The sequence below is a fragment of the Falco peregrinus genome, chromosome 9, assembly GCF_023634155.1.
Source record: "Falco peregrinus isolate bFalPer1 chromosome 9, bFalPer1.pri, whole genome shotgun sequence".
In the NCBI taxonomy this organism is placed as follows: domain Eukaryota; kingdom Metazoa; phylum Chordata; class Aves; order Falconiformes; family Falconidae; genus Falco; species Falco peregrinus.
The window spans coordinates 9,013,838-9,029,642 of record NC_073729.1 but is presented as its reverse complement, the minus strand read 5'-3'; the positions used below and the strand labels follow the sequence as shown (position 1 = coordinate 9,029,642).

Here is a 15,805-nt window from a genome sequence, read left to right as displayed (position 1 = left end):
ATAAATTCTTACTTACGTTTAAGATAATTAAATATCATCTGTAGTTATCTACTTATGTAGAAAATTACAATACTGTATACTATGCCAGAGTGCAGAATATATTGTAATAGGAAGATTTACTGCCAAACAAAACTGGATTTAAATCCAGTAGTGCAGGAGATCCCTTTTGTCTGGTCTCAATGTTCCCATAAGCCCTAGTTACAAGGAGTAAAAATCAATAACATGGATTTTAAAGTCCTTTTCTACTCCTTGTACAATTAGTATAAAAAAAGATACAATTAATCTTCCTTGATGTAGTATGCAAAGCAGCTGTTCAAGCTGCTCATTTATATTTGACAATGTCAAAACTTAAAAGTATCGTCAATAGATGGGATCCTCTTGGGCCATCTCAGCTAAGCAACAAAGCCGTTTCAGACCAGGTATTTTGGTGATGGTTGTAGTTTGACCCGCGTGCTAACCACCTAGTAACCCAGTTAGACCAGTCTGACTACCTGCGTTTGTCCCTGAGCATTGGAGCATTCGCTGTTCTGCTTTACGGTAATGCCTTGCTGAGTGCTTTGCAGCAACCGCTGTTACTGTCTGTCCCCCCTGCTGAGGACGTCACTGGGGGTGAGGGAATGAAAAGAAATGGCACAGCAGTGCAAGGAAATGATGCTGAATCTTCGCTTCTCTTTGCAATGGTTAGTTTCATAAGTCATCTCAAAATGCAGCCAAACCACTAACTGGTAGTGTTTGATAGCTAAAAGTGGACTTCTCATAGCTTTTTGGAGGAAAGCACTGAGGAAACTATTCCTAGTTCTTGTATAGAGAGAGGAAGAGGGAATTATTTGGGAAGTGTCCCTCAACATTGCCTCAACTAAAGTTGTTAAGGTTTTTTTAGCCTTCTTCAAAATACTCTGCTTTTTCGCACCTGGAGAGGCATAACTGGAAGATTGCTGTAATGCAGTAGTGTGTTCAGGTTTTGTTTGTGTAAAAAGTATTGATTTGTACCAGGACCTTTCACAAGCGCCTGCCTGACAGAGGCAGAAGCATGTTTTTCTCTTTGTTTGCCAGGTGATTTCCTGGCAGCAGTGCCCTTAGGGTGGTGTGAAACTGTACTAGTTACAGGGAGCTGTCGGTACGGAACATTTTGAAAAATGCTTGTTTTGCCCAGGTCACAGAAGTAATGACACAGAAACACTGGTTCTAATTTGAGCTTCTATTGATCTCTACCTTTTCTCTCCTTTGCGTACTATCTTAAATCAAGTGGAAGCTCAATCGAAATTAATATCATAGGAAGCTATTTTATCTGTTCTCAGAAGCAGTGCGTCAAAATGTGCATGGCGCACTTGGTTCCAGTTAACAGGTGAGCAGGGTGTGCTTCCCTCGCACTTTGCCTTGCTCTGGAAAGGATGGATTCTGGTGTTTCACACTCACGGTGGCTGACATAGAGTAGTTGCTGCTCCTTACTCAGGAGACCCTTCTGTGCCGCTGAACCGCTCTGTTACAGTCTGACCATACAAGGCTCTGCTTTTGGGTGGACGTAGTCTTGCCTCTTGCTCAGTTCAAAAGATGTGCATCCTTATTTTTTGTTTCTGCATCCTGGATTATGGGTAGGAGTCAGGTCTGAACCCATAATATGATCCATTTTTAGTGTGAATACAAAAATGCAAGTACAGCTTTTTAATGTGAGAAGTTACACTTGCATGGGAGAAAATACCCTTTTGAAAGTCCAAGAATCCAGTAAGTTACATCTTGTTCTCTGAGTTTATTTCACTTGCTTTTCAATTATTTGGAGGCTTATACTGGTTGAAGATTGGGACGTAGATCAGCTTATCTGGGCATACAATACAGCCCCCAGGATTTAGGGTGTTTTCAGCATTCAGTGATAAAGATAATTTCAGTTTTTCATCCTGAAGTCTGAACACATCCATTTTGTTTGCTCAGTAGCCAAAAGGACTAACAAGGTGCCAGAAAGGTGTGGGCTTTACTATTCTTTCCAATGGAATGCTAGCAGTGGATTCCTGAATTAGTGCTTCAAAATACCATTTTTGTGCAATATTTTGCTTGAGAGAGGTTCTTTATTTTAAAAAATAAAGAGCATCATTAATTGTAAAATATTATTAATTTGTAGTGTTGCATGAAATAATTTGAAAGTTGGTAGACAAGTATTTCTTAGCATTCTCGCTTAGAAGTTTCCAGAGGATTTTGAAGTTACATCCTCAATTACCTGAAATCAGGACAGCTTTAGTGTCTGTATTAAAAATCAGTTCTGCTGCTCTTGCAAGGCAAATTTTCTGCTGCTTTTGCTTCAGATCTCTTTAAATATGTGCTAGAGCAACTAGAAGTCTCTTGTAATGTGTGGTGGGCCAAATCCGCTCAATATACAAGCCAACATAATTACGGTCACAGCTGATTCTGTGTTATTATTACTTTAGGTTGGATTGTTCTGATGGAATGGCACAATGCTCTGAGAAAAATCAGGGAAAAGCAGAAAACCTAAATAAAACACAAAGAGATCAGTATTTTCTAGCAAAAGTGGGGAGAAAGTCCTAAGGAATAAAAACAGTGCTGTGTGGCTTTGCATGAGCTCACCAAACATCAGTGTTTCTGTGAAATGATGGGATCTCATCAACAGGAGCCTGGAAAGACCCAGTACCTTTTTGTCAACACGTTTCTTGCTCTGGGTTTTGGTTTTTTTTTCAGTAAATGGGCTCCCAAGCATGAGCATGTTGAAGTGGGAAATTCCCTGGATCAGAGAGCCAAAAACTGTCTTATTATTCTGTAAATGTTGGTTTAAGCAGGGCAGACGGGATTTACAAAACTGAAAAGTCACTGAGCAGCTTCTGCCAACTTGCCTTTCCTCAGCACAGGATGATCTGCAGAGTCACTCCTGACGCTTCAGAAGCGCTAAAACAGTGCTGGTAGAGTCTGAGCCGCTTAGCTCAGAGGTCAGAGCAGGACAGCGGGAGGCAGGAGTCATGTAACTTACTCAAGGCAAGTCACTAAACCACCCTCCAGTCACCTTTAATCCCTGGTCGTCTGAAAGGCAACTTAATATTGTTATTAGTGTTTTTAAAAAGCTTGTGGATGATGGATGCAAACTCTAATAACTGCTCATTCTTGTTATCCACCATACTCCAATTTCCAAAAGACATATAAAGCCAGCTCTTTGGCCACCATTCTGGCTGCCTCCTGTTGGTGAAAGCTGTCTCTTGAAGCGGTGGGAGTTGTCTGCATTCGTTTCTCCAATTTTCTGGAGTTGGTATTTGGCAATAGAAGCAGGTAGCAGCTCTGCTTCTGCTCAACTGGATCAAAAGGCCAGGCTCACTGGTTTTGGTACTGATTTTGTATGGCCTGCTTTCAGAGTGCTCTCTAGGAATTAAATTCTCCCTCTTCTACACACAGCCAAGTGTTAGCACCCATGTTTTGCAGGTAGGAGACTAGTGTCTTCTCCAAAATCAGAGACTTTCTGACTTTTGGGCCAGGTACAGGGTGAGGGTCTCAGGCATTTACAGCACCAAGAACCAGCCCTTCTCCATCACCATAGATTTTTTAGTATGTCACCTTGCTAGACACCTCACAAAGAGGGCAGGAATTAAGTTTTTTCGCCTTTTGCTTTGTGACAAGTAGGGTGTGAATTATCTCAAAGCAATGGGGCAAGTGATTCTCGGTGCAGATGAGATACAGCTCTGCCATTATACACAGGTGTTCATTGGAGCTGGTGGAAGGAGATGCCTGTTGATACTAGCCTTTATTGGAGAAAACAATATGAATACATACATTGCTCCATAGAAAACCTATCTTTATTTGAAAACGGGCTTGGAGAATTACAAGTTTTTAAAAAAAATTAAAAGTTTTTTCTATGTTTGGGTGAGAAAAAGAGAAACTGGAGAGAGGACACTGAGTCAGAATTTAAAGATCAATTGTACCTGGAGCTCAAAATCCTACAGATTGTGACTGATAGCAGTTTTCTCCTACTGTGGGTAATGTTGCTGATTTCTGAGGGAGTAACTCGCATCAGCAAAGCTAAGAGAGCTGGAAATCACCTCTCAGCTTCTGTCTGCTCCCCTCACTGTGCAGCAGAGTCCCGCCAGAGAGGAGTTTCAGGGTCTGTGACCTGTTTACAAGATGCTGTGGGCTGCTTGGCAGGTGATTTGCAATTCCCTGCTGACTTGCCAGCACTTCCAGAGCTGTGCACCTAAGGCTGCCTGTTGGAAGAATAAATACCCTTATCAGAGAGGGGATCAGAGCAACTTCTTCCAATGTGTTTTATGAAATGCTGATACTCTCAAAGAAATATCACTTCCCAGAAAAAAGGTGCTGTTCAAGTGAACTTGTTAAGAAACTGAAACTTGACTGCATAATCTTTATTTATGCTGTGTGTACGTAACATGTTGAAAGTGTATGTAACGATATGCTTTGTAAGGTGCTGCATGTATCATTATGTATGTAAAAAAACTTCAATAAAAAGATTTTACTTTACGATCTTTGTATGGAAGACTGCAAGTTATTTATTTGTCTCTGTACAATAATGCTCGTTTTAAGTCTGTGGAACTATTGTGCCTTCAAGAGAATATTCTTCTAATGGAAGTAGGTTTCTTGGGGAAGGACCATTTTAGTATCCACTGATCAGCTTTGGGGCTTTTTTTTTTCTATTCTGTTCTTGCCACTGTCCTTTAGAGATTGCATGCCTTATGGAAAGCTTTGTTTCTCTTTCTTGTTGAATTAGTCCTATAGCTTTTATCTGGATTACTTAAATATACAGTATAATGCAATGTAAAACAGAATCTTTTTGTAAACTTTGGTATCCCAAGTACTTAACAGCATACACCTTCAGAGGGCCTGTTGCTCTGCAGCCCCAGCCTTGCAGAGTGGAAGTGAGCAGGAGTTTTGTAACTGAATCCAGGGGTTTCAAGATGGAACTTTAAGTGCACTAACCTCACTGGGGACCTGGGATTTAAAAGAATGGCTCATATCTCTAAGAAGAAATGTTTTGAAACTTCTGCAGGTTATGCAAATCATGCCTTCCCCCTTTTCCTCCTCCCCTGATGAGTCAACAAGCCTTTTCCAGGCAGTGAAAAGAACTGAAAAGATGTTTCTTAAAGTGTAAGGAGATGAAGGACTATGCCTATAGTATTTTCTATGTAGCGAGCCAAAGGCAGAGAGAGAATTGTCAGCGTGTCCTTCACCTCTGCTGTCCCATTATTACCTTTACTCTAGTCGTTTTGTGTTTTATTCTTGCTTTTGTCAATATAGGTTATCAGTTAGAATCTAATCATTAAGTTTTAACATGCTAAAGCATTCCGTGTGGCCTCTTTGCAGGGTCTGCCCCTACCCCCCAGCTGAATCCTGGCAATGGATTTAGCCGATGTGCCGCTTCAAAGGTTGCAGCGGAGGCTGTAGTCTTTGTGCAACATGCACACATTTCTATCGGGTCATACCTGTTTCGGTGAGAGAAATGTCAGTGCAGCGCTGGGGCAAGCCTGCACAACATACAAGGGATTAGGATAACACAATCTCAAGTCTAAGCTAAAGGGGAGTGTTAAGAATAATATAAAATTTTGACTTTGTGACATTAAACTGAAGAGATTGAGATGAGACAGACAAATAATGGAGAATCAGGGCACCCCAGCAAGCCTGAGGAGGCTGAGTTAGGTTGCATCTTTGGGCACTATGAAGGTATGTAGGCCAAGATAAGCCACTACAAATGTTATGCTGCAACAATTAGCCAAAACCACTCCGTCTGTCACCTGTTTTTGATTTTCTGATCTCTCTTAAGACACCTGTATGCAGCTATATAGAATAGCAGGCAATTTAACTTCTAGGATGAAGAGTGTGTTCTGATATGTATCCTTTCTGTCCTGAAATGAGGAAGCTTTAAGCAATTGTTGGTGGAGTATTTGCTGTTGTCTTTGGCATGAGACCTCTTGTTTCCTATAGGCACGTTTATTTTTCAAAACAATGAAGAAACAGAAGTCACTAAGCAGTGCAACTTCTGTGCCGAAAAGGCTTGATTATTACAGGACTCTGAAAAAGAGATAAGTTCCCTTTTATGATAACTTGATCATTGTCCTTTTCTGAATGGAACTTACCTCTTTTGTGATACTTCCAAACTTCGCTTGCGAAGTATCCACTGTAGGAAATTGGGATGACATCTAGTAATTTGGTTTGGGGGTGTGTTCGGAGGAGAAGAAAATATCTCCTATGTCAAAGTAAATTTTTTGGAAATATCCCCAGTGCTCTGGATTTTTTAATTGGTGCGTAGAGCTTGGCACCTCTGCCTGTAGGTATTGGCCAGCTGTTGGGGAGAAAACCGTATAGCAGCAAGGATCTTCCGAATCTTTTCTCCCTTTTTCTATAGCAGAGAGATTTTCTCCCACAATTTCTTTTGGTCACTTGGATTTTGTGTGTATGGGGCAGTTTATAAAAAACCAACTTGTCCACAGTCTTCACAGAACAGGAACTTAACTGCATATGCAAGGCATGACTTTTAGGTCTTTCCTCTTTCCATACTGTTTGGAACAGAAGGGTTGCTAGGGCAAAACGTTAACGATTATTTCTGCTATGGTTTCTACGTATGTATTGTGGCAGTGCAGTAATCCCCCTTTTTTGCAATGGTTTTCGCTTAATTTTCTGATTGCTGGCTCATTGTTGAGCCAGCTGATTAACGTGTTGTTTAATTTCCTTTTGTTGCAAAGACTTTTAAGAACAAAAAGACAATGTACAAAACCCCAGTAACAATAGCTGATTTTGTAAACCATGGCAAAAATTTGTTCTGAAGATTTTTTCTAGGGTAACACTGAGACCTTTCGGTATAGTTTATATTCTTCAACACATACTGTGGGCAGATTAATATGTTGTTTCAATCTGTAATATTCTTTCAGTAAGAAATTACTTCTGTTTGATAAGGAGAATTTAATCTGTTGATCACAAAAACAGACCAAAGACAAAACAGGTTTTTATTTTGCTGTTTTATTTAGTTTACTGTATACATTGGGAATTTGAAGTGCTGTGGCTAGAAGACAGCAGTGGCTGACCACAGTGTAACTTTGCTTCAGATGTTATGAGTTAAAAACTACCATCTTCTTAAATCGGTTTGCTCACTGCGACCAGTGAGTAAACTGTGCTTCTTGTTGGTCAATCTTTCCCATTTTTATTGGAGTGGGAATCTTCTCCCTGACAGTCCCCTTTTCCTGCAGAATGATTCCTTGTTCTGGGGAGGCCAGGGAGCTCTTCTGCTGGCGGTGGTAGATGCATGCAAGGCAATGGTTTGCTATGAGAATCTCAGCAGTCTTTAAACTCAGGAAACTTGGAAAAACTGGGGGTCAAACAGGTGAAAAAATTGACTTTGGATGTGCTGAATGCCCTGCTCATCAGCTCTTCACTGACACCGGTTAATTACTGCCACCTCCATGCCCCTTACTCTCTGGCTGAACGGTATCTGGTCCTCTTAGTGATGCTTTGGGTAGTTTTGTAGTGTACAGACATCCTCTGCTTTACCTGCAGCCAGAAGAAGATTGGCAAATAACTTTAGTTTCCCCAAGGACTTGATTTTTTATTTCTTTCTGCTTCTAGGTGTCAGTCAGTCTCTCCACCGCCTCTTTTGTCCCCGCGAAGAAGTCCAGCCTACCCCCTCAGCGATAGTGAAGACTCTTGCCGCTCTACTCGGCTCACCAAAGTCTCCAACTCCAGATTGCGCCTCAAGGACTGGAGCAGCCGCACATCTACGTTGAGAAGCACCTCCACAAGTCCATCAGACACTGACTCCCTGAGCCACCCTCTCAAAGCCATCAGTGTGGGTGCTTTGGATAAAAGGCTGTCTGTCTTCAAGACTGAGGACCAAAAGGAGAGTCCAAAGGAGGCTCAAGATGGGGAAGCAATAGGGAGCCATCTGCTCACCCGGAGCACTCTGTCCTTGGGCACTGCTACCAACCTGAGGAACCTCTCCCTCAGCCGGGCGAGTGTCCGCTCCCAGGCGCTGGACATCAGGCAGAAGATCACAGAATGGGAGTGCCGCCGGGAGCTGTCCCCCAGGGTGAGCACGTGTGTGGACAAGAGGGATGCTGGGGAGAGGTCGGGCAGTGACAGCTGCCCCAGCGTGCTGACCTCTCCCTGCAGCGAGAAGACATTTGATTTCAAAGGGCTCAGAAGAATGAGCCGAACATTTTCTGAGTGCTCTTACCCAGAAACGGAGGAGGAGGAACTGCTAGACAGGGATTCCTGCCATCGGTTCGAAAAGAGACCAGGCAGGAGTGATCCTCCTTCTGCTGCTTTCCTCAAGGGCCATGTGAGGAAAGAGTCCTCTGCCGTGCTCAACAGGATACAGAAGATCGAGCAGGCGCTGAAAGAGCAGCCTGGCAGAGGCCTCCCCCAGTTACCGAGTAGCTGTTACAGTGTTGACAAAGGGAGGAAAAAGTCTCTGACTCTGAGTACTGTGGAGGGACTGAGTGAAACCCTGAGTGATAGCAAAGGAGGGAGTGTTATTTTGGGGAGCGAACCAGAAACACCTACTGAGGCTGAGAAAAGCAGTAAGACAAAACAGGGGGTTACTGCAAACTCAGCTGGCCCTAAGCTGCTCCTTGAAAGCCCAGCTAACAGTGCGGTGAATCCTGTCCCCAAGCCCAAACGCACCTTTGAATATGAAGCGGACAAAAACCACAAAAGTAAACCTAGCAACGGCCTACCTCCATCTCCTACAGCTGCTGCTCCTCCTCCCCTCCCATCCACCCCAGCACCCCCCGTGACCAGAAGGCAGAAGAAAGAGTCACGCTTTCACAGAAAATCCCAGAATAGGTAAAATTCAAGGAAATGTTTTCTGCTTGATCTTCAATTAAATAAATGTGCTGTATTTTTTTAGTAACAGTATTTTGAATTCTTCTAATGCAATGCTTTTGACCTGAGAAATGCTAAGAATTTTGTGCAAGACAAGTATTTTTTCTGCTGGTCTGTGCTGATGGGATGCACTGGTACAGTACCTTTACATGGCTACAGCTTTGGAGTGCTCCAACCTGCGTTCTCTGATTCCTGAAAAAGGCTCTAGGGTCATGTGTGCTAAAGGTTACCTATTTCATTTTGGCAGAAATGCCCTTACTTGTGATTTTTAATGGAGTACAATTTCATTGTCCTCTTGTAGCAGGACTGTAGCTGATCCGTTGTACTCCTGTCTCCCTGTTCACTGTAACACATACCTGCAGAGAGGGTTTGTGTTGCCAAAGCTTGTTACTACAGCAGTTTGCATTAGTTGTATGCAATGTTGGTGATTTTATTTAATTTAGTGCTTAGACATGTTGACCTAAGTTACTATCAGTAGCTGTAGAGGATTAACGCTGAGAAAACTATGTTTTAGCACAGAAGGGCCTTGTCCTTCCCGAGTTACTGATGACCGGAGTGTATGGTTGTTTCCCCAGCAGTCTGTGGAGCTTGGCTTGTTTTAATTACATGATTCCTCTTGAGTTTTGGAAATGCTAAAACTCATTCTGCTCACTACTTAGAAACTTGTAGGCATAGTTGTTGGTAAGCATTCAAAGTATGGCATTTTTAACAAGTTCACCTATCTGTGCATGTGTACAATACCCACACACACTCTTCCTATTTAGTAAGTAAATGCTTCTGCAAGTAAATGCTAAACAGCATCTCAGATGCATGCTATCAATTCAGTACCTGGCGCTTGATGTTGGCTCAATTAATTAAAAGTTTATGTCAGCACAACCTGACCTGAAGCGTGCCGGGGCAGGAGAAGGAGAAGAGGAGCCTTCAGATTCTGCTCTTTACTTTCAACAGACACCTGCTTCTGAAATGGATCAAACAGCACTGCTGATGTTTGTTGTTTCTCTGAGCAAGGCGGAGGGGGGAATGTGGAAAGCCAAGCTCTGATTAGCAGTACTTATCTTTGAGTTCTGGCAATAATCCCAGAGGAAGTAAATCTAATTTTTAACAAGAATTTGTGAAATAAAGCTGACCTCATTTTGTTCAGCACAACATTTCCAACATACAGAAGATAAATGATAGATTTTAAATGTTCTGCTATAAATGATAGCCTTTATTGGAAAATGAAGGGGCAAGTGGTAAAATGGACTGTGTGGTGGGTGGTGGAGAGGAATGCATAACAGGAGATAATTCTTGCACGGAATCACCGTGTGACAGATGGCTGAATGATCCAAGTCAATCTCCAAGTACACATGCACACTGAGTTTGAGACACCACAGTATTTTGTTAAGATGAATTTGTGAGATGAAGTTTTGAAACTTCTTTCAAGAAGAGGTACGCTTCATGCTTGCACCTGCTGTTCTACAGGTTCAGTCTCCTGTCATAGCATGGTTCAGCAATGGAGCTGCAGTCCTGGGTGGGGCTAGTAGGTATGAGCCCAAAGCAAAAGGAATATTTATCAATTTAAATAGTGATTAGCGGAGTATAAGTTGTAGGATTTACAGTGTTATCATGTGTACCTCATGATTCTTGCAAATCAGTTTGACATTGTACAGGGTAGGTTTCCATTTGTTTGTAACAGCCTTACCCTACTGTGGTTCAGTGATTTCTCTGGACTTACCTGTGATGATCTGAGTAGGTTTAAATCAACCTCCCAAAATCACAGGTTTGCCAGCTGACTTCAAGGCTGGGTGGAAATCCTTTGTAAAATCTTAACTTCATTGTCTTTGCTACTGTCCATCCTTTACTTACAGTAAGCAGAATTCCAGTATTTACAAAGGGCTTGAGACCATGCAAGTCATCTAAGAATAATATTAGTTTTTGAAATCTTAGTCTCTAAACTGTCCTCTTTTTGAGAACAGATTTAAATCATTATGTCTACGTCTCGTAGCTGCGCGTTTCAGATTGAGCATATGTGTGGTTTGCAGTCATTGGAATGTCATGAGAATGGACTGTGAATATTTATTCTTCTAATATTTTGGTTGAAAACACTGGTTTTCTTTGTGGTGGCTAATTCAACATTATAGTAAAATGGAGGAAGTCTCCCATATTTGCCTGCTAGCATAGAGCCAGTCTGTATCCAGAGGACGTGGTGCCTACAGTAGCTTTTACGTTTCAGATTGATGCAAGCTGGATGTTCTCTAGCAGTTGGAGATCCTCTGGCACAGACACAGCATGGGAAAGGGGTGTCATAGGATAGGCCTGGGACACGTGGACAACAGCTGAGTGCCAGTCCACAAAACCATTCCAGTGGTCCTATGCAGTGTCACTGCATCATAATGTTGCCTTGAAATCTATTAAGAGTCAAATATTTAACTACTTTAGGAAGTCTCATTTCAAACACAGGTATGTCTTTAGTGCCTAAGTGTCTTATAACTGTGAGTAGGTGTGGAGGAGCAGATGTCTGGATCTGAACTGCACAGCTTGTTTCTGCCATGATCCTGATGGCATAACACAGACCTGGATATTCTTAAGATCTGGGAAGGGAGAGAAAGTAGGCTTCTAAGCCTGCCCCGACCCATGAGTCTGCTCCAGCAGACAAATAGGAAATACTCTTGTCAAATGCAGTGTCTGTGCAATAGTCACTGTGTTGCCTGTAGCGATGCTCTTGAGCCAAATCACAGGCTGAAGTATGTCTCTTGAGACTATGCCACTGCCATATGGTTATGTGGTCAACGTATTTTTCACTCCAGCTAGGGAGAAGAGAGAAGTGGAAAGGGGGTTGATAGCAAGATGATTTATGGTTCATTTAATTTGGGTATCAATGAGTGAAGTATGGCCATTAGCACAGTCTCTGCAAGCCTTACAGCACCTTGGGGTTTATGCTTTGACCGGAGCCTGTTTTTCATACCATTTAACCCTCAGCACTAAATCAGTCAAACGAATGCTAGCCCCTGTACAGCTGGCAATGCAAACTAGATAACTCCCAGCTTCAGTGTAAATACTGCCTCAGAGAACTAGTGCTGGACAAACCGGAGAATGCGGAGGGCTTGGGCTCCTCTTCCCCTAGACCTGCTCAGCAGCACCAAGGCAGGTGTGGGTGAGGGGTGGTGAATTGCCCCTCCTTTGAGTACCCAGGTGGGAGACAAGTTGTATGGGTTCATCTGACCCAGCTGCCCCTCACCTTCTTGCCAAAACCCCCAAACTTTCAGGCCCCCAGCCATCAGCCTGGGTTGCTCATCCACCCCAGAGAGCCTTAATTTCCTCCGTGCTTTGTCCTTGGCTGCCAGTGCTTGACACAGAGTGTGCGAGGGAAATGGGTGACTTCCACGTGAGTCTGCCTTTGGCATTTGTACACTGACCTTTATGCAGGAACATAGCTGAAGGTTCAAGACACATGAGTGTTTTCAAAGTAAGGGCTATATCTCCCAGAGCAACCAGTGGAGGAATGCCTTCCAGAGAAATGTCTTTCTTGAGAAGAGAGGGCCACATGTTTTGGGGCCCCCTCCAAGAGCAAAGCAATTTCTAGTCTGAGAACTGTGCTGCTAGCTTACTCTGCAACCTTTGAAAAATATCACATACTTTCTTGGTATTTTCTCCCTGTCTGCATAATGGGGATAACGATACTTCCAACCTCATAAAAATGTCACAGATTGCTATACTAAAGACTGCTGTGAGCACAGGATTTGAAGTCCTCCAGAAGTTAGTCCTTAAAGCATGATGTGTGATTTTGTTGTTGGTGGTGGTGATTTTATATATCTTTCTTAGCAGACAAATGCTCAGCTAAATGTTTGAGTCATTTTGCATTGTAGTTACTAATTACTTATTGTTTTAAACTTTAGAAAATCCTTTGAGTTTGAGGATGCGTCAAGTCTGCAATCCCTGTACCCTCCCTCCCCAACTGAAAATGGGACTGAGAGCCAGCATAAATTTGGATCGAAGAGCACTTTAGAAGAAAATGCCTATGAAGACATTGTAGGTAAGAACCTGTTTCAGTACATGGGCTGACAACAGGATGTTGAGCGTTGCGGGCAGATCTTGTGCTGTTGAACACATGCCCTGTGCAAGTGCTGTCGGTAAAGAGAGATTAAATGGAGGGTAAATGGGTTTGATGCATCAATGCAAACATAACTGTCAGTCAGCATGCAGGAGGTCTTGATTCCTTCAGACTCCATTGGGTGGTATTGTAAATAGACTGTTTGGTCAGCTTTTTGCCATGTTTTTCAAGAACCAAATAGTTCTTTTTATCAGGGCCTTGGCTTGAAGCCTTGAGTGGTGTAAAAATGTACAGAACTGAACTTAAGGCAGTGTTTACAGAACTATCCAATAGCAAGATTAACCTGGCAGGCCTTGCAGGGTCAGCCTGAGCTTTTCAGGACTCTTGCGTGGACTGCCCCAAAGCAGTTGTTTGTAGCACCATTTCTGGTCTCCCCTAAGTCCTAGTTGTTGTTTAAATAAAAATTAATTTCCTTTAGCTATACAGTCATCAGGAATGCACAAAAAAAATACTGTTTTGATTAAGCTTCACAAGAAAAACATGTTTCTTTTGGTCTTAGAAGGAAATGTATGGCCTATGCATACATTCTTTTACCATCAAAAATATTGTTATCATTAACAAAAATTGAGCAGCCCTTCAGAGCACAGTTTTCCACACAAGTGATGAGTATCTCCATTGTTTTTAACTCTTTCAGTGTTGAAATGTTACAACAGATACAAAGGGCACTTCATTTTACTTTGGACAATGAATCTTTATCTGCTGAAAACTGGAGGGATACCAAGATAGTCAGAGGCCCTAGAGCACATGTCCTCTGAAGAGACACTGACAAGCTGGGCTTGTTTAGTCTGGTAAAAGGGAGGACTAGAGGCACTCTAATAATACTGCTTACATATGTTTGAAGGACAAATAAAGATGATAGAACAAAACTCTTTTTGGTCATATCACTTGATACAGCAAGGAACAGTGGCCACAAATTGCAGCTTGGGGCTCTTTGTCCTTATCCTCGAATTCTGTTTCTGGCTTGTCAGCCTCAGTGAAAATGGGAATTTACTCTTTCCGTTTTCAGCTGTACTCTCCCTCTATGCCATTCCAAACAATGTTTTCATAACACACAAAAATGCTGCTGTTCAATGTCTGTTTATAACAATGAGAGTTTTTGTAGATAATAAAAAGCTTTTTTTCTGGAGAGAGCATCTTTATATGCTCATCAGCCTTTTTCATGAACAGTCAGACCACTGTGTAGTTCACACTTGAGAATGTACTGTGCATTAATTGCAGTGTTCGCTTTGCTCATGACCTGTTAACGTGCTGCCAGTTGTTAGGTGAAAATGCTTCTTTTCTTTGCTTTGGTTTGTTAAATGTCAAAATAAAATGGGAAGGACTGGTAAGAAGCTTTCTTCAAATGAGAAGAAATCTTGGGTTCAGTAGAACAAAATTGTAACGGGCTCTTCCGATGCATGGGAACTATAAAATAGCTCCCTGCAGATTATAATTTGGGCATTTTGGCAGGGCAGAGAATGCAAAATTCCAGATCTGTGGACAAACACAGAACTTCATTGTTTTGTACTGCTTTTTAACGACCTTTTTCCAAAGTACTTCATTCAATACAGGCAGTGCAGGGGGAATACCAAATCAGTATAATTCTTAAAAAGTGTCAACCATGATTAAAGACAAGATAAGGGAGTTTGATCTCTGGCTTTAAAGAAACGATCACAATTTTGTGTATCACATCTGCATAATTTACACCAGTAGTGCCAGACCCCAGTATCCAAGTAGAACTTTTGTCCTCATACAAACCAGGTGTCTATAAGAGTGAATTTATTTTATAGATATAAAACTGCTTTAAAGCTGTGGACTATGTCACTGCTGCTCTGGGTTTTCTTTGCAAACAGTTGCCCTAGAGGTGGTGGTGAGTTTTTTGTCTATACCTGGTTGAATCTCCTGCCTTCCTAAAAGATTGTAGGTAGCTAAAACATTGTCTCTGTAGTAATAAAATTACAGTATGTCATCCCCTGTGGTAGAATAAAAACTTTTTATGCAAGTATGTGTTAAAACTGAAGAAAGAATAAAAGCTGTGAATCTTGAGCAATGCTTTAAACACTCTACTGTGAGACAGAATCATAACAAAAAAATTCAGGTTGGAAGGGACTCTGGAGTCAGCTGGTCCAACCTCTGCTTAAAGCATGGCTATTTCAAAGTTAGATCAGGTTGCTCAGGGATACATCTGGTTGAGCGTGCAAAATATCTTTGGAGGATGGTTCTACTGTTCGTCTGTGCAGTCTGCTCCACTGCTTAAACTCCACTGTGAAGAATTTTTTCTTGATATCACTGTAAAGAAATTTGTCTTTCTGTCCAGTCAGAATTCTCCTTGTTGCTATTTGTGACCATAGTCTTTCATCCTTGCACCTCCAAGAAATGTCTGGTTTCACCTTTTCCATAACCCCTTCTAGGTAGTGGAGGTCAGCAGTTGGGTTCTCTCCCAGACTTCTCCAGGCTGAACAGTCCCAGTTCTCTCAGCCTTTTCTCATTTGCCACATGCTCCAGCCCCCAACCATCTTAATAGCCTTGCTCTAGACTATGTTCAGTCTGTTGACATCTGTCTGGTACTGTGAATACTCTAGATGCAGCCTTACAAGGGCCAAATAGAGGGGAATTATCACTTCCCATGACCTGCTGGCCACACTTCTTAACGCAAGCCAAGGTGTGGCTGGCTTTCCTTGCCCCAGCGTGTACTATCGCGGGGTTATTCTGACCCGCATGTGGGACTGTATCTGTCTTTCCTAAACTTCCCAAAGTTCCTGTTGAGCCATTCCTTCAGTTTGCTGAGGTCCCTGGGACAGATGCCCAGCTCTCCTGCCTGTCACTGCGTAACCCAGCCTGGTGACCCTCAAGAAGATGTCTCTCCTGCACTGGAAAGCAGAGGAGAGCTGTGGATAAGTTGTGAATTATCTATTAGAGGTT

At 42.4% G+C, this 15,805-nt stretch overlaps 1 protein-coding gene across 9 annotated transcripts in view; it reads left to right on the top strand.

The window, feature by feature from the left end:
- DENND2B (DENN domain containing 2B) overlaps positions 1 to 15,805 on the top strand; it is a 178,849-nt gene that overhangs the window by 97,459 nt on the left and 65,585 nt on the right. For 7 of the 9 annotated variants that reach the window (XM_027778347.2, XM_055813737.1, XM_027778348.2 and 4 more), the window contains 2 exons: positions 7,558 to 8,775; positions 12,690 to 12,826. In XM_027778347.2, the coding sequence (XP_027634148.1) occupies positions 7,558 to 8,775; positions 12,690 to 12,826 (1,355 nt within the window). The remainder of the gene's footprint in view (positions 1 to 7,557; positions 8,776 to 12,689; positions 12,827 to 15,805) is intronic. The other 2 variants (XM_055813740.1, XM_055813741.1) reach the window with 1 other exon arrangement.